Source organism: Manihot esculenta, chromosome 11, assembly GCF_001659605.2.
Source record: "Manihot esculenta cultivar AM560-2 chromosome 11, M.esculenta_v8, whole genome shotgun sequence".
NCBI classification, from domain to species: Eukaryota; Viridiplantae; Streptophyta; class Magnoliopsida; order Malpighiales; family Euphorbiaceae; genus Manihot; species Manihot esculenta.
Window position 1 is genome coordinate 2,090,218 of NC_035171.2, and position 23,903 is coordinate 2,114,120.

Below are 23,903 nucleotides of genomic sequence, written 5' to 3' on the forward strand. Positions count from 1 at the left end.
TCGATTTCTTGATAAAAAGTTGATGGTCTGCTAGAATTTGGAATACTATCCGTAAATGCTGCAAGTGTTCAATTTCGATTTTGTTTAAAATCAATATATCATTGAAAAAAATTAAAATAAACTTGCATAACTATGATCCAAATACCTCATTCATGAAAGCCTCCTCATTCATGAAAGCCTCCTCATTCATGAAAGCCTGAAATATGAAAGAGGCGTTGGTGAGTCTAAAGAGCATAACACATTCATGAAAGCCTGAAATATGAAAGAGGCGTTGGTGAGCCTAAATAGCATAACGATGAACATGGCCGTGATGAAATCGGAATACAGTTTTTTCAACATCGGAATACAGTTTTAGTTTACTGTTAAATTTAATCACAACAACTATTATTGAATATTAATTATGAGTATAATATATATATCTTATAATTCTATTTTTAATAAAAAAAATAAAATATAATTCTAATGGCATCATTACACCTAATACAAGACAACATCACATCATTAAGCTAATGATTGCAATGTTGGATTTTCTACATAAATATTCTTCAGTATAAGCTGATGTCAATCTATTAATTTTAATTTAGTGAAAAACTAAATTCTTTTTTAAATTAAAAAGTTTCAGATTTAAATTTCAATTAAAATTAAATAATTTAGTAATTGTCAAGATCTAAAAGGTCATGGTGAGTTTATCTTTATCCTTGCAAGTTATGTTTTGTGGGGGAAAGGGAAGATGGAGAAAGATTTATATAAGCTACAACTGGGTATACAAAGATAACATGTAAGCTTTGAATTTGATGGCATTTTGTATCTCCAGTTTCTCAGGAAACAGAAAGAAAACGTCATGGCTAGTTCCTCCGTCTCTCATCTTCCCCTTGTCTTCTTCCTTTCTCTCACCCCTCTAATCTTCTCTTTACCATTATCAGACCTTCATCGTTCATGTCTCCAAATCTCACAAGCCTACCCTTTTCTCCTCTCACTATGATCGGTATACATCCATCATTCGATCCCTCCCTCCCCCCTCTCCCCACCCCACCAAAATCATCTACACCTATGGTCGTGCCATCAACGGCTTCTCTGCCCACCTCACTTCCGCTCAGGCAACAGTTCTACGTAGTGTGCCTGGTGTCGTCTCCGTCATTCTAGACCAGATACGTCATGTACAAAGGCTATGTGTTCTATACAGGGAAACCCATTGATGAATCAAGAGGTTCAGCTTCTCCCGGAGATACAGAAGGTCATGGCACCCATACAGCATCCACTGCAGCTGGGTCCTTGGTCCATAACGCAAACTTTTACGAATACGCTCGGGGAGAAGCTCGCGGTATGGCTTCAAAGGCACGAATTGCTGCATATAAGATCAGTTGGAGTCTGGGTTGCTTTGACTCTGACATTCCTGCAGCCATGGATCAAGCGATTGCAGATGGTGTCCATTTGATCTCATTATCTGTAGGTGCCAGTTTTGCTCCTCAATACGATCACGATTCCATAGCGGGTGGGGCAACTCAGCATGGTATTATTGTCTCTTGCTCTGCTGGGAATACAGGACCAGATCCTTTTACGGCTGTTAATATTGCGTCTTGTATCCTCACTGTCGGTGCTTCCACCGTTGATAGGGAATTTCCAGCTGATGTCGTGCTGGGTGATGGGAGGATTTTTGGTGGGTGCGTCGCTCTACTCTGGTGAGCCGCTAGTGGATTTGAAGCTTCCGTTGGTGTATGCTGGCGATTGTGGAAGTAGATATTGCTTTGCGCGGAGCCTAAACCCAAAGTTCAGAGGAAAATCGTGGTATGTGATCGCGGAATGAATGCAAGAGTAGAGAAAGGAAGCGCGGTGAAGCTTGCAGGTGGGTCTGGAATGATATTACCAAACACAGCAGAGAGTGGCGAGGAGCTTATGCCGACTCTCATCTTATACCTGCGACCATGGTTGGCGAAATTGCTGGTAATCAGATCCGTAATTATATCAAATCGAGTCAATTTCCGTGGAACAGTAATTGGGAGTCCACCACCAGCTCCTATAGTTGCAGCCTTTTCCAGCCGTGGTCCAAACCGTTTGACACCAGAGATTTTGAAGCCGGATGTTATAGCTCCTGGAGTTAATATCCTGGCTGGCTGGATGGGAGCTTCAGCTCCAACAGATTTGGATATTGATCCTAAAAGAGTTGTGTTTACCTTAGCCTCAGGTACATCAATGTCCTGTCCCCATGTTAGTGGAATAACTGCGTTGCTTCGAAATTCATACCCAAATTGGTCACCTGCTGCTGTAAAATCTGCTCTAGTGACTACTGCTTATAACTTGGATAATTCCGGAAAAAGCATTCTTGATCTTGCCACCGGCAGTGAATCAATGTGAACGAAAATGGGATAGTCCAGGAAATCTCAACTACCCGTCATTCTCTGTTGTTTTTGAGCCTAACACAGATATGGTTACTTATAAGAGGACGGTGAAGAATGTTGGAAGCTCTGTTGATGCTGTTTACGAGGTTAAGGTGAATGCAGGCGAAGCAAGCTTGTGTTCAGTGCAGGAAATCAGACATTATCCTATGATATTACATTCTCTAGAAGTAGCTAGGGTTGGTCTAGCATTAGTTCACAAAGTTTTGGATCAATTGAGTGGAGTGATGGAAGCCACCGAGTTAGGAGTCCCATTGCTGTGAAGAGGCATCAAGAATCATCCAAGGCTTCCATTTGATTTGCAGAGGATTGTGCATTTGGAAATAGGAATTGGAGCGTCTTCAATTTGTGTAGTTATGTCCACATGTTTACTCTGTCAGGCTGTGGTACAAAACGAGATGATCCCCTAATTTGCTTTCTCTTAACTATGGAGCAGTTGATGCAGGGAGTGCAATAAAAGCTTTGTACAGCTGATTAATAGTTGCTCTATACGCGCAGGTTAAAGCGCTCTAGTAGTTAAAAATTTCTATATACGCTCTGCAATGGCTATGAATTATTAAGCTCTAATAACACATTTAGACCACAACTCAAATCCAATAAGAAGAATAGTAAACCAACCTACAACCCGCGATCCCAAACAATTGGCTACCAGAAATTTTCATAAGTACTTGGTGATCATGGCGGTCATCAATCTATTTTGAGCTTAAGAAAACATAAATCGATGTCATAACATTGCATCACATATCAATATAGTTGTCACAAGGAAACTGCACATCCGACCCTACAAATTGGGTCCAAAGGCTGCCAGAAAAAAAAATTCAGAAACAAACATACTATCGATCCAATCCCATATTTTTAATAATCTATTACAATGTTTAGTCACTGGAGACACATCTTTGGTTGGCCTTCTTACTTTCAGGAGCTGATTTACATGACATCAAACTTTTTACCCAGCTGCCCGGTCATAGATTCTCATTCTAGTGGCCATACTTTTGGAATTCCCACTCGCTATTATCTGAAAGAATGAGAAAATCACACAACAGTTATGAAATTTGTCACATAATACGATAAAGTGAAAAAAGGTATTTGAATTGGTGAAAACATACCGAGAGGGCACACTTGGCGGGTTTTGAGCCATCGGCTGATGCAGTGGAAGTGGAATGCATGGTTGCACACACCTGAGTGGGCAGAAAACAAGTTTCTTTGATCAGAAAAGAAGATTGACAGAACAAATAAAATAATTTTAACCCATAAAAGATGAAGTCTATTTCAGCACTACAACAACTAAGCTTTAATCCCAGACTAATTGCGAAGCCTTTTCATCAGCACTACAAATATAGAAAAGTTGACCAAGCTTAAATCAAATAATTGAATCATAAACTAACTAAACCAACAAAAGGGTCCTATATCAAGTGGCATTTAGACCAGTTATAAACCCAGACGTGACACTGAGAAGATATTAAGGTGATAATAGTTTCTATGCTGCAGGATCAATATCAAAAGAAAGCAGCAAATACAAGCATATCAATTAAGTTATTACAAACAGCACAAAAGTCAAAACCTCAACGCCAAAATAAACAGAGACATGCATCCCGCCAATAACTAACAACAGGATTCCTAACCACAACAAACTTGCACCACTCCAAGTCTAACATCCCACCTCATTTTGACAACTATAATTAACCACATTCAAGAATCTCCATCATGGCAAGTCATTTTTCAGACATATTAAAAAAATATAAAAGAATGTTTCCCATTCATATGTCAAGTCTCCTGTCCTCTTATAAGTAAATTTCCTGGTTGAAGCAGAAATCCAAGGTTTTCTCTCATAAATCACCATCTAAGCAAACTGAAACAGGGACTGCAACAGGCTTATCAAAATTCATTAAAGAACTCCTAAATCCATTTGGGTGTCTCATTGTCTCTCAAGCATCGATCTCTAATAAACCTAGCCCCATTCAGCAGGTAAGAAAATTTTATTCTCTCATTTAGCACGATTGTTGATTTGGTACTGCACAATTTAAAAAGAATGGGGAACTAATTGTGTTCAAAATCAATACTACCACCCAAGTATTACTCAAGCAATTTTCCTGAGTCCGACTATTTATGGAGAGGAGAGTTAAGATGCAAGAGGCACTTTAAATAAAAAGCTTAAGCTAATGAGAGCAATGAGTATTCTGATAATGAACAGCACATTCTTGAAGATGGCTGGGTAACATTCCTATGTCTAATTTCACTGTCACTGACAAACAACGAAAGCACATTCCAAGTAAATATACTAAATTTCTTCGTCAACTATATGCACCTTTAATAAAAAAAATCCTTGCACAAAAATCATGAAGGCAGTCTTAATGCAAAAGAGTGTCCCATGAAAAAAAATGGCCGTAACGTACTTGGCAATAATTAATAATTCAATATCCAACCACTACAAAATCAAAACGTCAGGATTCAAACGCATCAATTCACAAACAACACAAAGGAGAAAAAAATCCAAATTTAAAGCAACTAGGGTTAGGGTTTTCACAAAGCAAGGTCATACCCCAGGCAACAGTGCACTCCTCGCTTGTAGCACTTGCTTGATTCGCTTGGCACTCGATGCCTAGCCACACCAAATAAAAAACAACAATAAAATCCACTTTATATTGTTTCTGATTATTGGTTCTCAACTATAGAAATCCACTCGTATGTTACAGAAATATATAAATCAAACTTAAGAAAAATCCAGAGAGATTAAAGTTCGAACGAGAGCCTTGAACTCACAGAGATCCATAATATGGTTCCTGCAAATTGCGCAGTTATCCACAACAATATCTGAAACCATCAAATGCCACAAAAGAAATCAGGAAGGTAAAGGGGGAAAATCCACAAAAGCTATTACATATATGAATTACTATGATTAGGTTTTGCAGGTGAAAGAACAGACCCCAGGCCCAAAGAGCGACGGCATTCCACTTCTTGATTTCGAATCGCTTGGGTTTCTTAGTAGAGGAGGAGGGTCCGGCGACGCTGGAGCTGGCCTCACCGGCTGGGACCATGGTGACGTCAGTGTCCATCTCGGTTCTGGTTCAGCAAAGTGTGAGGGGGATTTGGGGTCTTTTTAGGGATCTTATATTTCGGGAGAGTGGAGCTGGAAGAGAAAACGAGACCTCGAGGTCGAGGGTATGGACAAACGCCGCTGCTAAAACATGAATTTTCGTTTTTACTTTTTCGTAAAATAAAAATAAAAAAGTTAAAAAAAAAAAAATATCTCCCTAGTTTGTAAAAGAAATAAAAGGAAAACAAATTTCGTTTTTAAATTTTATCAAGTTGACAGAAAATTTTTTTAATTATTATTTGATCACTCCATTATGATTATTAATTATTATGTTATGAGTATATCAAATTGAAAAAGATAAATAATTGAAATACTCTTAAAATTAAAAACTTAAAAGGTGAAGGAGAAAAAAAATAACAAACATAATAAAAAAGAAAAAAGAATGATAAAAGAATAAAAGAAAAATTAGAAAAATTAAAGTCTTATGTGTGTTTGGAATATACATACATATGTGTGGATTTTGGTGGGCTGGGCTTTGATAGCTAACGAGCATGGTTCTAAAGTCCATCCTAAACTTTAATATGGTATATTACTACTTATGACAATAATTTACATTATTATTCAAATTGATTATAATTATATTTAATTATTCAAATTCACATTATTACTCAGATCCCCTAAAGGGAGTAGAGACGGAATATATTATAAAATCCAGCTAAAATAAGACTAATAAAAACGGTACTTATAAAATAAGTCGGTGTGATTTTAAAATGTTAACGTCATTTCAATATAATATCATCAAGTTAAAATCAACATGAAACTCTTTATAATAAAATAAAAAATTTAAAAATAGAAGAATAAAATACACTCTTTATAATAAAATAAAAAATTTGAAAATAAAAGAATAAAATACAGTAAAATAAAAATAAAAGGAATCTGCACCATCTTAAAAAAAAATGTAAGTCCGAGAAAGATGAAACACAATAAAATTAAAAATTAGAAAAAGACACCCTTCCCTATCAACCTCATCAAGGATAAAAATAAAAATAAAAGAAAAATTTATAATTTAATCATTGATATTGTCATTATTAACAAATCAGTGCCTATATTTTTAAAAACCTATTGAAACGTTCTTATATTTTCTTTCTGTTAACGAAATAGTCCTCCGTCTATTTTTACCGTTAAAAATATAGTAAAAGACCAAATTAGCCATTTCTTTTTCTCCTCCTCCTCCTTCTCCTCCTCCTCATCAATTCTTCCTCTTTCTTCTGCTTCTACTTCTTCTTCTCCTTCTTCTTCTGCTTCTGCTTCTTCTTCTTCTTCTTCTGTTTCTGCTTCTTCTTCTTCTTCTTCTTCTTCTCCTTCTTCTTCTGCTTCTTCTCCTGCTTCTTATTCTGCTTCTGCTTCTTCTTCTTCTTCTTCTTCTTCTTCTGCTTCTTCTTCTTCTTCTTCTTCTTCTCCTTCTTCTTATGCTTCTTCTCCTGCTTCTTCTTCTTCTTTTTTCTTCATCATCTTCTTTTTCTTCTTCTTCTCATTCATCATCATCATCTTCTTCTTCTTCCTTTTTGAGGAGGAGGAGGAGGAGGGACTATTTCGTTGACGGAAAGAAACGATAAGAACATTTTAATAGATATGAGAAAAGATATGAATTATTTCGTTAACAAAAAGAAATGATAATGACGTTTTAATAGATATGAAAAAAGATAAGGACGTTTTAATAGATTTATGAAAATATAGAGAGGGACGATTTCGTTGACGGAAAGAAACGATGAGGAGGGACTATTTCGTTGACAGAAATAAACGATAAGGACGTTTTAAAATATATGAGAAAAGATAGGGACTATTTCATTAACAGAAAGAAACGATAAGGACTTTTTAATAGATATGAAAAAATATAAAAATATTTTAATAGATTTTTGAAAATGTAGGGACTGACTTGTTAATAATAGCAATATCCAATGACTAAATAAGAGGTTTTATTTGAGGGTAAAATTAAATTTTAAAATTTTTCTCTCTTCTCCTTTATTTAATTTTAACGGAAAAGAGGACGGAAAAACTATTTCGTTTTCGGAAAGAAAATATAAGAACGTTTTAATAGTTTCTAAAAATACATGGACTGACTTATTAATAATGACAATATCTAAGAATTAAATTGTAATTCTCCCAAAATAAAATAAGATCCGCACAATGAGATAAAACTTTTTGACTCTCTTAATGATTGTCAATCCTTCGACTCTTCAATTTTTTTTTTTCATTCTTTTCTTTCTCTCAAAATATAATAAATAGAAATATCGACAAAATGACTATTTGCGTTTAAATTTAAATGTCCTGTTCATTTAATTAAAAAAATATTAGAAAAAATAATATATGATGCATTTCAATGGGATGATTTTTTATCCCATACGAAAAGAAAAAAGAAAGAGACAAAGAAATTTCCTGGCCTGAAGTAGCAGTTATCCAGATTCCTTTTTGTAGCACATGGTATTGCTAATCTGGTTTTGTATGTAATTTAATCAAAGAATGATGGTTCTAAGACATAATTTGTAAATATATGATCCATCCCATCAACATATATACATCCATTAATAATCCAGCATTGAAATCAAAGCAAAAAGTTAATTAATTTATATATTAAGAGAGAAATCAAACATTAAAAACGTTACAATATATACCCATTAAGAATTAATTTCCAATGTTTCCTCCACCCAAGTAATTATCATGATTTGATATTATACTAATTGACTTATAATCATGTTTATTTCAGTGGAGGCCTTGCATGTTTGTTTGGACAAAGTGGCAATGCATTTTTTTTTTTATATATAAGTATTTTTCTTGGCATATAAAAGAATTGACTTGACAAGATACGTGAAGCATAGAGTAGGCCTTGAGGATAGATGAAATCGTAGCTATTTATGAAATGGGATGCTTTGAATTGGACGGTGGAAGATTTGGAGAGTAGAGTCAATAAAAACAAGGGCAGCTTTTCAAAGTCTCCCTAATCAAAACCTCTAATGATCCCTTTTAAAGGGTACCCATCTAATCACATTTTACACGACCAGAAGAAAATTTTCACTTCGAGAATCAACTATTAAATTAAGTAAACAGGCAATCAATGACCAAATCCATGTGTTCTTTCACAATCGACCATTACCAATCCAACATGAAACACAAAACTTAATTTCCAAATTCAAAAATATTTCAAATATTTTTTCAAAAAGCTAATTATATAACAAATCTTATAGATTTTATAAAAGATTTTGATAGATTTAAACACTATCCGAATCCTAATAAAGTTCCAATACTAATAAATCTGTACTGTTTCACAAAAAATACAATAATTTAATTGTTTTTGCTAGTATTCTCTAGTGCTTGGAAAGTGATGTGGTTGGACTCTTGCTTAGGTTGACCACAATCGGCAAATCTCTTAATTTTCAACGGAAGATGAAGTTTTTTTTTTTTTCTCATTTGTGGGAGTTGAGAAAATGATATCCAAGTGTGAATTGATTTTGATGTTGCGGCTGCTCGTTGTTCACATATTTTTCATTTATGCATAGGAATTCACTGTTAAAGAGACGGCTAGAGTTTTAAGATTCAAAACCCTAAAAACACATTAAATTATTTATTTTTCTAAAAAATAAAACTATTTTTTTTTATACATTCCTCAAGTTTTTATTCCCTAAAAATTGAAATTGTTAAATATTATAATTAGAAGATATTTATATTTGATATATTTTAATCACGACATTTAAAAATAATTTAATAATTTTTCAACTTATTATTTTCACCAACTTTTAATATAATATTTACTAATTTTTCAACCTTAACGCAAGTGGGACCACAGTTGAGGTAAGGTACTATCAACCAATAGATTTGAGATCACAATCCCACCAAATTGTTATGAGGTGAATAGGAGGCCGATGATATCTTGCAGCATTGGGCTCAGTTTAAGTTGCGGTGGAGCTTCCCACACCATTTCTTTTTCAAAAGATTTTTTTTTTTTAACTACAATTGCTGTGACAAAAATTGCAACAATTAAATAAGATTATATAGAGGATATATCCACCAATCACTGGGCAACCGTCCTTGAAAACACAATTTTACTACAACATTAGTGAAAAAAATTAGTGAAAGGTGATATTGTCAAGATGTTATTCTTTCTTTTTTTTTAACCGATGGTGCTAAATTTATATGTTTGACATTTTTTAGTCAATCCAATGGAAACAGCCCACGTCAAATATGCAGAGTAAAACTTGGAATATTACATGGGTAAAAGAGTTGTGTGTTCATAATTGCGAGATTATGGTTTGCTCAAGGATAAACAAATTTAATATTTTTTTAAAAAAATTATAATTTACCCTCTAAATATTACTATTATTAATTCAATTTTTATATTTTCAAAAATTTATTAAAATATTTTTACATTTTCTATCCGTCAACAATATAGTCTTTCCATCTATTTTTATCATTAAAAATATAACTCATTCTCATCATCATACTCATCCTCTTTCTTCTCATTCTCCTTCTCTTCTATTTTCTTCTTCTTATTTTTTTAAGGAAAAAGGATTATTTTATTGGCAAAAAAAAAACGATAAAAATATCTTAATAAATCTAAAAAAAAGTAAAAATATTTTAATAAATCTTTAAACAAATAAAAACGTTTTAATAGATTTTTAAACATGTAGAAACTGACTCGTTAATAATAACAATATTCATAGATTAAATAAGAGATTTTATTTTAGAGTAAAATTAAATTTTAAAAATATTTTTTTTATTTTTTATTTAATTTTAGTAAAAAAAAATGAAATGATTATTTCGTTAATGAAAAAAAATTTTAATAGATTTATAAAAATATAAATATTAATTTATTAATAATGATAATATTTAAAAATTAAATAATAAATCTCTAAAAAAAAAAAGGAAAGAAAAGGATGAAATGAGACAAAAATAAAGTTGGAACACTTTAGAATGGGACACTTTCGCGTATTTTATGGACAGAAAAGACAGTCTTTAGCAGAAATCTCAAAGCCATTGAATACTATGTAAATATGATTGTATAAAGATCTAGTACTATCATTTTTCTAAATATATTTAATAAAATTTTCAGTTAGCCCCTTAAAATCTTCTACCTCAAAAAAATTTATAATAATTTAAATTTCAATGTCAAACTATAAAGTTTTTTATAAAAAAAAAAAAGGGAAATGGTCCCCAAGAGAGCATCACAATAGATACTGATGGTACGCATAAATTGAATTTCTGATGCCTAAATCTTTGAATCCCAGTTAACTACTTAAACTAGATTTGACTATGGAAGGATTCTCAGATTTTGCTATGCAGACAAGAAATTGAACTATGCGCGGAGATTAACACATTGGCTCACGCATAAACACACGGCACGTGGCACTGGATCATCTTCTTTTGTGCATACACGTGCAATAACAATTTCATCACACCATAAAATTTTTTTTTAGTTTTACTGATTTGCCCTCCACTTTTCCTCTATTGACATTTATGTCTATGAATTTTTTTTAATTTACTATTTAGTCTTGGAATAGCTATTATTAATAAATTAATTTCTATATTAAAAATATAATAATTATTTCTAAAATTATATAAAAAAAATTTCTTATTATTTAATTTCTCTCTCCTAATTATAGTAAAAGACAAATTAAACTACCTTAATTAACATATTTATTTTATATTACTGTGTTTTTTATATTTGAATTTTATGATAACCGAAACGTAAAAGGACATTTTGATGATATATCAAAGGTGTGGCCCCAAATGCACATGACAAACATATGCAATTTGGCTATAAATCCAAAATTTGCTTAAAAATTAAATATTTTAATAATAAATCTAATATAAACCTTATCTTATTTAGAAAGGAGTTACTAATTCAATGTTTAATGCAGAAGGACTTGATTGTCATTTCGGCAAGGAAAGGATAGTAACGTCCAATTATGGAAAATATTTTCCCTCGCTTTCCAGTTTCCTTCCACTACAACCGCGTCGTTTACTCGGAAACCCGGAAACTCGCTTTGACTCAGAGGCCGTTTTTTTAAAAATAATAATAATAATGATTTTCCAAATTTATTCATCATGAAAACAAAACCCAAAAAAGAAGCAGAAAAACACAAAGCTGAATTTGAAAAACGTGTGGACGGTGGAGATCCTCTGGTGCAGAAACTTTCTCTGTTCTCTATATATAAGGAGAAATAAAGAGACAATGGCCACCCAGTTCATCACCTTCAACTGAAACCAGTACTATCACTAGGCACCAGCACAGATTATTTGCCTTTTCTTCTTATCTTTTTCTGCACAACTGATTATTTAATTCTTTAACTGCACAGAGAAAGAGAGAGGAAATCAAGATGACACTGGCTAAACAAATCATGGGTAGTTCTTTGATTGATAAATCATCATTTGTATCAGTGCCATCTAAATTGCTTTTTAACCATAGTTTTCATCAAAAGAATCACTTCTTGGTGAAACCAGTTCTGGTGCCTTTTCAATACAGAAAGGTTTATGCAAAAAGAGCTGTGAGAGGTCCTGTTGCAGCTATTAGTGAAGATTTGATCAAGGCTAATAGTAGTAGTAGTACTACTACTACTGTGCCTGAAAAGGCAGCGAAGTTCAAGGTGAGAGCTGTTGTCACCGTGAGAAACAAGCACAAGGAGGATTTGAAGGAGACCATTGCCAAGCACTGGGATGCCTTCGCTGATAAGGTTGGGAGAAATGTTGTTTTGGAGCTCATTAGTACTGAAGTTGATCCCGGTAAGCACTTGTGTTTCTCTTTCTTGTAGTGGGAATTGAGAGTGGAAAATGTTTATGTTTGGTTGTTTGTTAAGTGTTTGAACATTTCACAATGCTTTTGGGTTCTTTATTTCTGGGTTCTTCCCTTTTCATCTTTTTATGGCTGTTTTTGAGGTGAAGAGCCTAATTCTCAGGTGGGTTTCAGCTTTCACATTTTGGGTCTTCAAAATTATGTCAAAAAATGAGGGGGGAAAATCTATATACTGATTCATGCATAATCAATGCTTGTTTGGGATAAGTAAGCCCTGTTTTACGGATCAAGAGTTAATAATGGTTTTGCAAATCGATTCTTTTAGAAACCAAGGCACCAAAGAGAAGCAAGGAAGCTGTGTTAAAGGACTGGTCCAAGAAAACAAATGTTAAAGCTGATAGAGTCCATTATACAGCTGAATTTCTTGTGGATTCCAATTTTGGGGTGCCTGGAGCAATCACAGTGAGCAATAAGCATCAGAAGGAGTTTTTCTTGGAGATGGTCACACTTGAAGGTTTTGCTTGCGGTCCAGTGCATTTCCCTTGTAACTCCTGGGTACAGTCTAAGAAAGATCATCCTGCAAAAAGGATATTTTTCTCTAATAAGGTACTTCTACTTGATCTTTCTACATTTATTTTTTTTCCCGTCAACTTCAAGAATTTTAGGAAACGCCTGTCAGATTAACGTTATATGTTTTTTTTTAACTGAAACATTTTTATAAGGTCAAACTTGATATTATTAGGTTTTTAATTTTTGCAAATGACCAAAACAAAACAGAAAGAGATGTAACATTTCAAACTTCAAAGCTTGATCTTATTCACACTCGGTGTCAATTTTCTTTTCCCATGGTGGAAGTTCATGTTCACTGAAATAATGTTGAAATTTGAATTGCATGCATCATGTGCCAATTTTAAAGGCTGTAATGGAATGCCCACAAGAAAAAGAAAAAGAAAACGAAAACTACTATGCGTTGGCAACAGTATGTCTTTAATGAGATTCCCCTGTAACTGAATGGGCCACAACTAGAATATGAATGAGGTCAAAGAAGTTTGTGTTTCTCGTTGTGATTATTAATTATATAATAAATGAGTTTGCATAACAGTTTTAAAGAACAACAGTTACAGTCCCTGTATGACTTGACTGTCATATTTCGTAAGTTTAATTGGTGATGTTTTTGTTTGAGCAGCCATATTTACCGAGTGAGACACCTGCTGGACTAAAAGCATTAAGAGAAAAAGAACTAAAAGATATCAGGGGTGATGGCAAAGGAGAGAGAAAATTATCAGACAGGATTTATGACTTTGATGTCTACAATGATTTGGGAAATCCTGACAGGGGTGTTGAGTTTACCAGGCCAAAATTAGGAGGTAAAGACATTCCATATCCAAGACGGTGTCGCACTGGCCGTCGCCCAACTAATACAGGTCAGTTTCTAACCCAATTCTTTGATACTTAAGACCTTGAAATTTTCTGTATGATGTGAACGTCCTAAATCTTTATTATATGCACCAGATAAAAATGCAGAGAGTCGTGTAGAGAAGCCCTTGCCGATGTATGTGCCTAGAGATGAACAATTTGAGGAGTCTAAGCAAAAAACATTCTCGGCTGGGAGGCTTAAGGCAGTGCTTCATACTCTAATACCATCCTTAAAGGCCACTATTTCTTCTGAGAACAAAGACTTTAATATGTTTTCCGACATTGATATCCTCTATAAAGAGGGGCTGCTTCTTAAAGTAGGGCTTCAAGATGAAATCTGGAGAAGTCTACCATTGCCAAAGGTAGTTACTAAGATTCAAGAATCTAGTGAGGGACTTCTCAGATATGACACACCCAAGATTATTTCAAGTGAGTTCCATTTTTCTGTGTCTATTTAGTATATTACTTTGGTTGGATACCGTCAAATTTTCACTTGCCACATTAGCAGCAACAAGTGATGAGACAGGATAAAGTCATGGGGCATTTTCTTTGTTGGCCCGCTGTTCTTGTATTATTTAGTGGGATCCAAGTCATAGATATAAATTTTAGAACAAAAATCTTTGCTACTTTTACAGCTGTTGAAAAGAAGAATTTGCATGTCTAACATTGTTGCTAGGCTAGCTACAGAGAAAAATATCCAGCATTTCTTGTCTCTTTCAATTTCTGATTGACTATTGGGAGCCGGGCTTAGTTGGTTTTAAAATGTGTTGGGAATGAGTTTCCAATACCTTGTGCTTTTGTCACATTCCACTGGTAATTAACTGCATACTTTTAGTAACATATTTTACATGTGGGTGATTATATGATTACATGGGTTTTTAATCAAAACCTTGTACTATTTGCTAATCTAATGTGATTTCCACTTGCAGAGGACAAGTTTGCCTGGTTGCGAGATGACGAATTTGCCCGTCAAGCAATCTCAGGGGTTAACCCTGTCAGCATTGAGAGGCTGAAGGTTTTTCCACCAAAAAGCAATCTTGATCCTGATATCTACGGTCCACAGGAATCTGCTCTTCAAGAAAAGCACATTATAGGCCATCTGAATGGCATGTCTGTTCAAGAGGTAATTATTCTCGTTTTCTTTTGCCAGGTTAAACAACTAATGAAATCTGGAAATGCGCTTACATGTTAAGCTCAAATAAAATTGAATGTTACGTGATTATGGTTGCAGGCTTTGGAAGAAAACAAACTGTTTGTATTGGACTACCATGATGCTTACCTCCCATTTTTGGACCGCATTAATGCTCTTGATGGTAGAAAATCATACGCAACTCGTACAATATTTTTCTTGACCCCTCTTGGGACACTCAAGCCCATTGCTATAGAGCTTAGTCTCCCACCGGTCGAACAAAGTTTCCGATCAAAGCGAGTAGTTACACCTCCAGTAGATGCAACTACAAACTGGATATGGCAACTTGCCAAGGCTCATGTTTGCTCAAACGATGCTGGGGTTCATCAGCTAGTTAATCACTGGTAAGAAGGAAATTTCAGGAAGTTGGTCACTACAGTTTTTGAAGTTTCGTATTTTTTTCAAGTTCTTGATTTAGCTAATGAGTCAACTGAAACGTTACGGTGATCACAGGCTGCGTACACATGCCGCCATGGAGCCATTTATACTAGCAGCACATAGGCAAATGAGTGCAATGCATCCAATCTATAAGCTTTTGGATCCACACATGAGATACACCCTAGAGATCAATGCCTTGGCCCGCCAAAGTTTAATCAGTGCTGATGGTGTTATTGAATCCTGCTTCACTCCTGGCCGCTACTGTATGGAGATTAGTGCTGCTGCATATAAGAACTGGCGATTTGACATGGAAGGCCTTCCTGCTGATCTCATCCGCAGGTAGCTTGTAACCTGATTCCTCCCTGTGTTTTTCTTGAACTGGAAAAAGAAAACAGTATCAAACCATGTTTTGAAAATTTAGCAAAATTTGGCAACAGGGGACAAGAAAAGGAAAGAAGAAAAGAGAATTACAAGATGAAATATATGTCTTTGTCATTTTGGTGTATGAATATCTTGAGGGAAGCTAATGGTCCTTGTTATCTTGCAGGGGTGTGGCTGTACCTGACCCAACACAACCACATGGCCTGAAGCTTATAATTGAAGATTATCCATATGCTCAAGATGGGCTTCTAATCTGGTCTGCAATTGAGAACTGGGTCCGTAGCTATGTGAACCGGTATTACCCAAATTCAAGTCTAATTTGCAATGACAAAGAGCTACAAGCTTGGTATGCTGAGTCTGTCAATGTGGGCCATGCTGACCTCAAACATGCAGAATGGTGGCCCACATTAAATAATGTTGATACTCTTGTTTCAATCCTCACCACCATCATATGGCTTGCATCTGCCCAACATGCTGCCCTCAATTTTGGGCAGTATCCTTATGGGGGCTATGTGCCTAACAGACCACCCCTAGTGAGAAGATTAATCCCAGAAGAAAATGACACAGAATATGCAAGTTTTGTAGCTGATCCACAAAAATATTTCCTTTCAGCAATGCCAAGTCTGTTACAAGCAACAAAATTTATGGCTGTGATAGACACCTTATCAACACACTCACCGGACGAGGAATACCTTGGTGAACGACAGCAGCCATCAATTTGGTCTGGTGATGCTGAAATAGTTGAATCATTTTATGGGTTCTCGGCGGAGATGAGACAAATAGAGAAGGAGATAGACAGAAGGAACAAAGATCCTAGCCTTAGAAACCGGTGCGGCGCAGGGGTCTTGCCATATGAACTACTAGCACCTAGCTCAGAACCAGGGGTAACATGTAGAGGTGTACCAAATAGTGTGTCAATATGAGTACAAAAACTGAGACCTAAACCTTTGAATTGGCTCAAGATTTGTAGTGAATTAGAGATGATGCTTAAATAATTGTATCTAGGGTGCATTTAGTAGCACTTTTAACATAGGATTGTATATGCAATAAGCATGGCTCTCTGTATCATAACCTTATGCTAATATGAAAGAGTGGAATTTTCAATCTTTTTGCCTTTGCCCTTTTACAAGTGTGGAGTTGTGCATTAGGTATTGCTGTTGAAGCAATTGTCAAGAAAAATATATTTTTTAAATATGTAGTTATACAAATTCAGCATACACCATTAATCATTAATTTATTTAAATCCAAATTAAATTTGATATGAAAATTATTTTCTTAGTAACACAAATGAATATTTCGTTGTAAATTCTATTAAATACTAATGAAATTTGTGGTAACTAGTAGGACTGAGTGGAATCGGGCGTTAACAACAACCGCTGCCATCATAGAAGACGACTCTGACTGACCATCAAGACACGATTAACAGACCCAATAAAATCTTGAAGTTTTGCTATCAACAAAAGTCAATAAAATGACAGAAAATTTAAGAGAAAAGAAAAAGTTGCAATTGGCAAAACCAATTTCATGTATCACGTTTGAGTTGAGTACGTCCACACCCGCAATACACATTTATATAATTACAATAAAAAATTAAATTTAAATAAATTTAATAATAGAAAATATTACACTCACAGACTTAGTCTGGTGGTAAGTGTATCTGAGTAAATCTGAAAGGTCTCAGGTTCTATTACCCTAATCCCCAATCTCCATTTCAAAAAAAAAAAAATAAAAAATATTAATTTATAAATATTTTTCTATGTGATCATTCTGTAACTCGATACTCTCAGTTTTTTCTCTTCCTTAAACCTAACTCATTTTTTTTTTCATGAAAGACGAACTGCGTCAATTAACTATCGATGAAAAAGAAGATATTGTTGTCCCTATTAAGAGTTCTAGAGATATTCCGATCATCACTTATAATTTATGTATGGTGGGGATATTTCTCACATACAATTCAATCAATTTTTAAAATATGCAGACCTTTTGGGTAGATTTATGGCATCCTTTAGAGAGGGTATCTATTATAGAATTAGAGGCAAAAAAATATCTGTTTTGGTTTTTTAACAATAGTGATTTTGAAAATATAGTGGGTGGGGCTCTTGATTGTACATGTTTGGAAGGAGATACAAGGTGATGAAAATCGTCTCCATATCCTTCTAACTAATTCTGATTTTTGGTTTCTGATTAAAGACCTCCCTTTTGGTTATTATAATGAGACGTTGGCTAAATTGGTCATAAATTTTGTTGGCCACTATAAAGAGTATGATATGAAAAATGCTTTAATTATGTCGCCGGTTCCTGTGAAAGTTAAAGCTTGTTTGGACATTCGGTAACTTTTGAAACGGCGGAAAAAGTTTGTTGGAGATTATGGTATTGTGTTTACTGTGAAATTTCAATATGAAAAGCTGACTATTTTTTGCTATTTATGTGGGAAACTGGGTCATGCGGAGGCTTTCTGTGACTTACGGCTAAGGTTGAAGAAAGAAAATATCAAGCTTGGTTGGAGTGATTTTCTCTGAACATCTGTTCGCCGAAATCAGAGACCGACAGACCTGTGGCTGCGTGATTCCTGCAATTCTGCTCCGCCGAGATTTGCGGTAGGATTGACATCAACTAGCAATTTTGAAAACCCTAATTTGGCAACATATAATAGACAATTCTCCTTATTTGGCAAAAGTCAACCCATTGTAAATAAGAAGACTGAGGACCATATTATAGATATGGACAAGAATTCTGTGGACCAAGGCAGTTCTAATAAACTTGATGAAGAGATTGTAGTTCGAATAAATGATAATACTAAAAAAAGGCTAAGAAACACTAAATATAATATTGTTACAGGTTTTCCTTCCTCTCAACAGGATGCCTCTAACCACATCCTTGCAAATGTTAATTTGACAGGTAACAGTTAAGAGGCTCATCCCGTCAAAGGTCGGGATAGCTAAAAACAATGATCGTCTGTGTTGAAACTGCCGAGAACTTAACAATCATCGGACAGTTAATGCATTGAAAGATTTGGTTACTAATTATAAGCCAGATATTTTATTTTTTATGGAAACAAAAGTTTTACCTCTCCGTTACTATTTGTTCTTTGCGACAGAATTTCGCTTTTTAATGACTGTATTTTTTCAGTCTCCACATTTAGACATTTCTGAACTGGATTTAATTTTGAATGATTGTAAATATTTATTAGATGGATTCGTCGTCATGCCACTTTGGCGGCTCATACTTTGATTAGATAATCTATTAGGTATAATCGTCTATCTGTTTAGAATGATATTTCTCTTTATTTAATGAAATTTTATTAATACAATTAGTAATTTTATTTTAAAAAAGATATAGAAAAAAAAGAATGAATATAAATTCAAAAAACAGAGACAACCTAGTTTCATTAAAATTTTTAATTTATTTCATTGAAAATTTCAATTTATTTATCTGATTTTATCTATTTGCTTTAAAAATTTTCAATTTACAAGAAACATTAAAATTATACGTATGCACGTAGTTTACCCACTGATAAATATTTTTAAATTGGCGATGATTTGAGTCCTTCCGTTCCCAAAAACAAAAGGGCCACTAGGGCTGAGCAGAATCCGGTTCAAACCGAAAAAACCGACCGAACCGAATCGATTTGAAAATTTGATTCGGTTTTTTATATATTTCGGTTCGGTTCGGTTTTAAATTTCAGAAATTTTGGTTATTTCGGTTCGGTTCGGTTTTAATCAGAAAAAAACCGAAAAAACCGAACCGAACCGATTAGGGATAATAATATGTTTTTTCAATAATATAGAGAAATTAAATTATATTAAAATTAAAATATTTTAATTAAATTTTAAAATACTAAAAATAAAGTGTAAAAAATTAAAAAAATATTAAAAATCGAAACTGATCAAACCGAACCGAATCGAACCGAATCAGACCGGTTCGGTTCGATTCGGTTTCTGACCAAAATCGGTTCGGTTCGGTTTTCATAAAAACTAAAATTTCGGTTTTCGGTTTATTCGGTTCGGTTCGATTTTGAACCGAACCGACCGAATGCTCACCCCTAATGGGCCACTATCAATATCAGCCACGCACATTGGAGCCATTAGCCAGTAAGGCAGCCAACCAGCCACCGGCTGCGTAGACTGGCGTCAACTCCAACACCTTTTTTTTTTAACCAGTCTTTTCTTCTTTTCCCAACAAGAATTTTCCGAGAAAATGATAGAAAGAAAAATACGAAATGAAATGACTTTCAAAAGTTGAGTCAACGGTGATCAAGTACCTTTTTTTTTCCTTTTTTTTTTTTAATTATTTTTTAATTATTTTTTAATTCTTAGTTCTCATTACTTTATCAATACCAACCGGGAAACTCACTCCAATTTGACAAAACTAGCCCTCGTATAATTTCTTTCTGCATATAGTTTTCAAATTTTTATTAATTTCATATTTTTTTTAAAAAAAATTATAATTAAGACCCTGTTTGGGGATTAATTAGTAGTGAAATTAATTTAATTTTTTATATATTAAAAATAGCTTTTCCCACTAATTAATATTGATTATAAAATTATTAGCATAAATTTTATGAGAAGTTGTTGAGTTTCAAACTGGCAAAACAAAAGTAGTTGGAGACTAAAACAATTGAAATTCATGGGTGTAAGTTGGAAATTGTTTGTTAGTCAAGGAAAATTCTTTAACATAACGCGGAAATTATTTGTAGTCAACCAAAAATTTATATATGCAACCTATGATACTGATTTTTTTATTTGTTTCCACAAATTAAAAAAACAAATATTTTTTTAAAAGTTTTAAATAATAATTTTAAGAAAATGGCCAACCAGAGGTGATTATTTGATTGATTAAGTTTAAAATTAAATTGAATAAAAAAAATTAAAAATTAAAATTTTAATATTTATAAAAATTAAACTAAATTAATTTTAATTAAAAAATAAATTAAATCGAATTATTTAATTCAATTCGATTTGATCAATTTAAATTTTTAATAAATTTTTTATTTTATATACTAGTTTTAATATTTTAAAATTTAATTAAAATATTTTAATTTTAAAATAATCTAATCTCTATATTATTGAAAATAATATATTATTATATCTAATTCATTTAATTTAAATTTTTAAAATTTTTTTATTAAAATTAAATCAAATCAAAATAATTAAAATTTTTTAAAATTAAAAAATAAATTAAACTGTATCGAAATAAATAAAAATTAAATTAAATAATTTAATTTTTTATCCGATTCGAATAAATTTTTTTAATTTAAATTAAATAATAATCAACCAACCATTCTTTCCTATTAAAACTATACAACTCCACTGATTTGATGTATTTTAATTATTTAATCTTATAATATGTGGATTCCCACAATTAACTATAATAAATTAATGTGAACAAGTCTTTTCACATTTACTACTTCAACAAAACGATAAACAACCGAAAATCATAAATAAAACAAGAGTGCTTCTTCCTATTTCCCTCTATAAATACCAATCACTACTTCGGTTTCCAGTCATCCCCCACCTCTTCGATCTTAACCCAAAACCAAGAAATGGAAACTCCTGCTTGGATTGCCTATATCGCCGTCGTAGCTGTAATCCTACTCACCCACCGTGTCTGCCGCCGTAAACTTAACTTGGCACCAGGTCCAAAATCTTGGCCTATAATAGGAAACCTCAACCTTATAGGCTCCCTCCCCCACCGCTCCCTCCACTCCCTCTCTCAAAAATATGGGCCTATTATGCAGCTCAAATTCGGGTCTTTCCCGGTGGTTGTAGGCTCCTCCGTGGAAATAGCCAAAACCATACTTAAAACCAATGATCTCAGCTTCGTCGGCCGGCCAAAAACAGCTGCTGGCAAATACACAACCTATGATTACAAAGACATCACATGGTCACCTTATGGACCTTATTGGCGACAAGCACGTAAAATCTGCGTTATGGAGCTTTTCAGTGCAAAACGCCTGGAATCCTACGAGTACATACGTGCAGAAGAACTCAGATCACTTCTTAAAAACCTGTATTCTTCGAGTGGCAACCCCATTAACGTGAAATATCATCTCACAGATCTTAGCCTGAACGTGATAAGCCGAATGGTACTGGGGAAGAAGTACACAGTGAAGAACGAAGGTGAGGATGAGATAGTGACTCCGGAGGAGTTCAAGGAGATGCTGGATGAGCTTTTCTTGCTTAATGGAGTGTTGGATATAGGGGATTCAATCCCTTGGCTTTCGTTCTTGGATTTACAAGGTAATATAAAGAGGATGAAGGCTTTGAGCAAGAAATTTAACAGGTTCTTGGAGCATGTTTTGGATGAACATGAGGCGAGGAGGAAAGGGGTTGATAGCTATGTGGCCAAGGATATGGTGGATGTTCTTCTGCAGCTCGCTGATGATCCTAATCTTGAAATTAAGCTCGATAGAAATGGAGTCAAGGGATTTACACAGGTATTAATTTTTGTTTTTTATTAGTTTTTTTTTACTTTCAGTTTAGCTTTGACCTTTCTTATTTCCAACTCCTGCGTGACTGTTTAGCCAATTATATCAAATTTAGAATATTTACAATAACATTTAACAAAAAATACAATTTAATTTTTTTAATATTAAATAATTTAGTTCTTAACTCTTACTCTAACAAAATATTTTTCTGTTAAAATTTATATTTTATTTTAGCTAATTTATGATATAAACTTTAATCTTTATCAATTTAATAAGAAATAATTTAGTCTCTAAATACAAAATAGTCATTCTACTATTAAACTATAACAATTTAATTTTTCAAATTTCATTTTTTATAATAATTTAATCTCTTTAATTTTGATAATTTTTAATAATTCAATTTTATAGTTTTAATATTTATAAAAAATTATTTTCTTTAATTTAAGTTAACTTATTAATTTATTTTTCTTAGTAAAATATAAAACCTATAAATTAATTTTTATTAATTGTATTTTTGTCAAATATTAAGTATTATATTATAAAAATAAAAGAGACGTGTTTCTTTTTTTTTTTGTTTTTTTCCCATTTAATTGGAGTCCTGTGTGTTGGTTGAGTGATCACCCTTAGGCCTCACCATCTGTTTAATTTGTTGGGAGTTATGAATATCGTCCTATATGTGGACATCGCAAGTCCGGTATAGATCATGATTGGAATCCATCCAATCACAATTTTTTTAATTTTTTAATTCAGATTAAAAAAAATAATAATAAAAAAAACTCCTGTCAAATTACTTTCCTGAATAAAAAAGTGATTTAATTCATCATCAGGATCTGATTGCTGGAGGAACTGAGAGCTCGGCAGTAACAGTAGAGTGGGCACTTTCCGAGCTTTTGAAAAAGCCAGAGATTTTCGACAAGGCAACAGAAGAATTAGACAGAGTGATTGGAAGAGAGAGATGGGTAGAAGAGAAAGACATTGTTAATTTACCATTTATTGATGCAATTGCTAAGGAGACAATGCGTTTGCACCCAGTGGCACCTATGTTGGTTCCGAGACTCTGTCGTGAAGACACCAAAATTGCTGGTTATGACATTCTTAAAGGTACTCGTGTCCTTGTCAATGTGTGGACTATAGGAAGGGACCCTAGCATTTGGGACAGTCCTAATGAGTTTTGCCCTGAAAGGTTCCTTGGGAAAGACATTGATGTTAAAGGGCATGATTTTGAGCTGTTGCCATTTGGTGCTGGAAGGAGAATGTGCCCTGGTTATCCCCTGGGAATCAAGGTGATTCAAGCAAGTTTGGCGAATCTACTACATGGGTTTAAGTGGAAATTGCCAGGGGACATGAAGAAAGAGGACTTGAACATGGAAGAAATTTTTGGGCTTTCAACTCCTAAAAAATTCCCACTTCTTGTTGTTGCTGAACGTCGTCTCCCATCCCATGTTTACTGTCTGTAATTTTTGTTTGGTTTCATTTTCCTGGTTAAGGTTTTAATCATTAAATAATTATCAATGCAATAATTCCACTAAAGTGTCAAAAGTGTTTCAAGCCTATAAGTTCAGAGTCTGTTTCCAATTCTCAAGCTGGAAAGCTATGGTGACAAAACTGGGAGGGATAAGAGGAAAACCATGCAATTTTTTGCCAAGAAAACTGATTAGAAGACGACCATGGCTTGGAATGAGAAAATTGATTTATTACAACTTTATACACAAGTGCACAACGGATAATAGCATCATGAATTTTGAGATTAAAACAAGAATGAAATATGGCAGGCCCATGATTGATTTTCTGTTCCTTTTTTCAGAGGGGCATTTCACCTAATTATTCATATTTCATGATGATAAGTAATGGATAATTGATTGGTTAGATTTAAAACTTGAAGTGTAAGAATCACCATTTAA

General features: G+C 33.7%; 3 protein-coding genes and 1 pseudogene across 3 annotated transcripts; 3 read left to right on the plus strand and 1 right to left on the minus strand.

Annotated features, from left to right (window-relative positions):
- The first annotated feature begins 636 nt into the window (after positions 1-636).
- On the plus strand, positions 637-3,197 carry LOC110626829 (annotated as a pseudogene).
- LOC110626830 (RING-box protein 1a) lies at positions 3,097-5,589 on the minus strand. Its single transcript, XM_021772949.1, has 5 exons — positions 5,317-5,589; positions 5,154-5,204; positions 4,933-4,992; positions 3,500-3,571; positions 3,097-3,408 (listed from the first exon to the last, which is right to left on the minus strand). The coding sequence occupies exons 1-5, from the start codon at positions 5,444-5,446 to the stop codon at positions 3,371-3,373; spliced, it is 351 nt and encodes a 116-aa protein (XP_021628641.1). The 5' UTR covers positions 5,447-5,589; the 3' UTR covers positions 3,097-3,370.
- Positions 5,590-11,538: 5,949 nt separating this feature from the next.
- Positions 11,539-16,686, plus strand: LOC110626911 (linoleate 13S-lipoxygenase 3-1, chloroplastic). The gene is made up of 8 exons (XM_043961376.1): positions 11,539-12,201; positions 12,537-12,817; positions 13,398-13,635; positions 13,724-14,056; positions 14,557-14,750; positions 14,859-15,160; positions 15,270-15,533; positions 15,742-16,686. The coding sequence occupies exons 1-8, from the start codon at positions 11,799-11,801 to the stop codon at positions 16,496-16,498; spliced, it is 2,772 nt and encodes a 923-aa protein (XP_043817311.1). The 5' UTR covers positions 11,539-11,798; the 3' UTR covers positions 16,499-16,686.
- Positions 16,687-21,061: 4,375 nt separating this feature from the next.
- LOC110627020 (trimethyltridecatetraene synthase) lies at positions 21,062-23,532 on the plus strand. The gene is made up of 2 exons (XM_021773234.2): positions 21,062-22,011; positions 22,830-23,532. The coding sequence occupies exons 1-2, from the start codon at positions 21,118-21,120 to the stop codon at positions 23,457-23,459; spliced, it is 1,524 nt and encodes a 507-aa protein (XP_021628926.1). The 5' UTR covers positions 21,062-21,117; the 3' UTR covers positions 23,460-23,532.
- The last annotated feature ends 371 nt before the right edge of the window (positions 23,533-23,903 follow it).

Coding starts and splice junctions, on each gene's coding strand:
- LOC110626830 (XM_021772949.1), bottom strand. CDS start 5,446: ATGGACACTGACGTCACCATGGTCCCAGCCGGTGAGGCCAGCTCCAGC. Junction 5,205..5,316: donor CGTCGCTCTTTGGGCCTGGG/GTCTGTTCTTTC, acceptor TGATGGTTTCAG/ATATTGTTGTGGATAACTGC. Junction 3,409..3,499: donor CCGCCAAGTGTGCCCTCTCG/GTATGTTTTCAC, acceptor TCATTCTTTCAG/ATAATAGCGAGTGGGAATTC.
- LOC110626911 (XM_043961376.1), top strand. CDS start 11,799: ATGACACTGGCTAAACAAATCATGGGTAGTTCTTTGATTGATAAATCA. Junction 13,636..13,723: donor CCGTCGCCCAACTAATACAG/GTCAGTTTCTAA, acceptor TATATGCACCAG/ATAAAAATGCAGAGAGTCGT. Junction 14,057..14,556: donor CACACCCAAGATTATTTCAA/GTGAGTTCCATT, acceptor TTCCACTTGCAG/AGGACAAGTTTGCCTGGTTG.
- LOC110627020 (XM_021773234.2), top strand. CDS start 21,118: ATGGAAACTCCTGCTTGGATTGCCTATATCGCCGTCGTAGCTGTAATC. Junction 22,012..22,829: donor GAGTCAAGGGATTTACACAG/GTATTAATTTTT, acceptor ATTCATCATCAG/GATCTGATTGCTGGAGGAAC.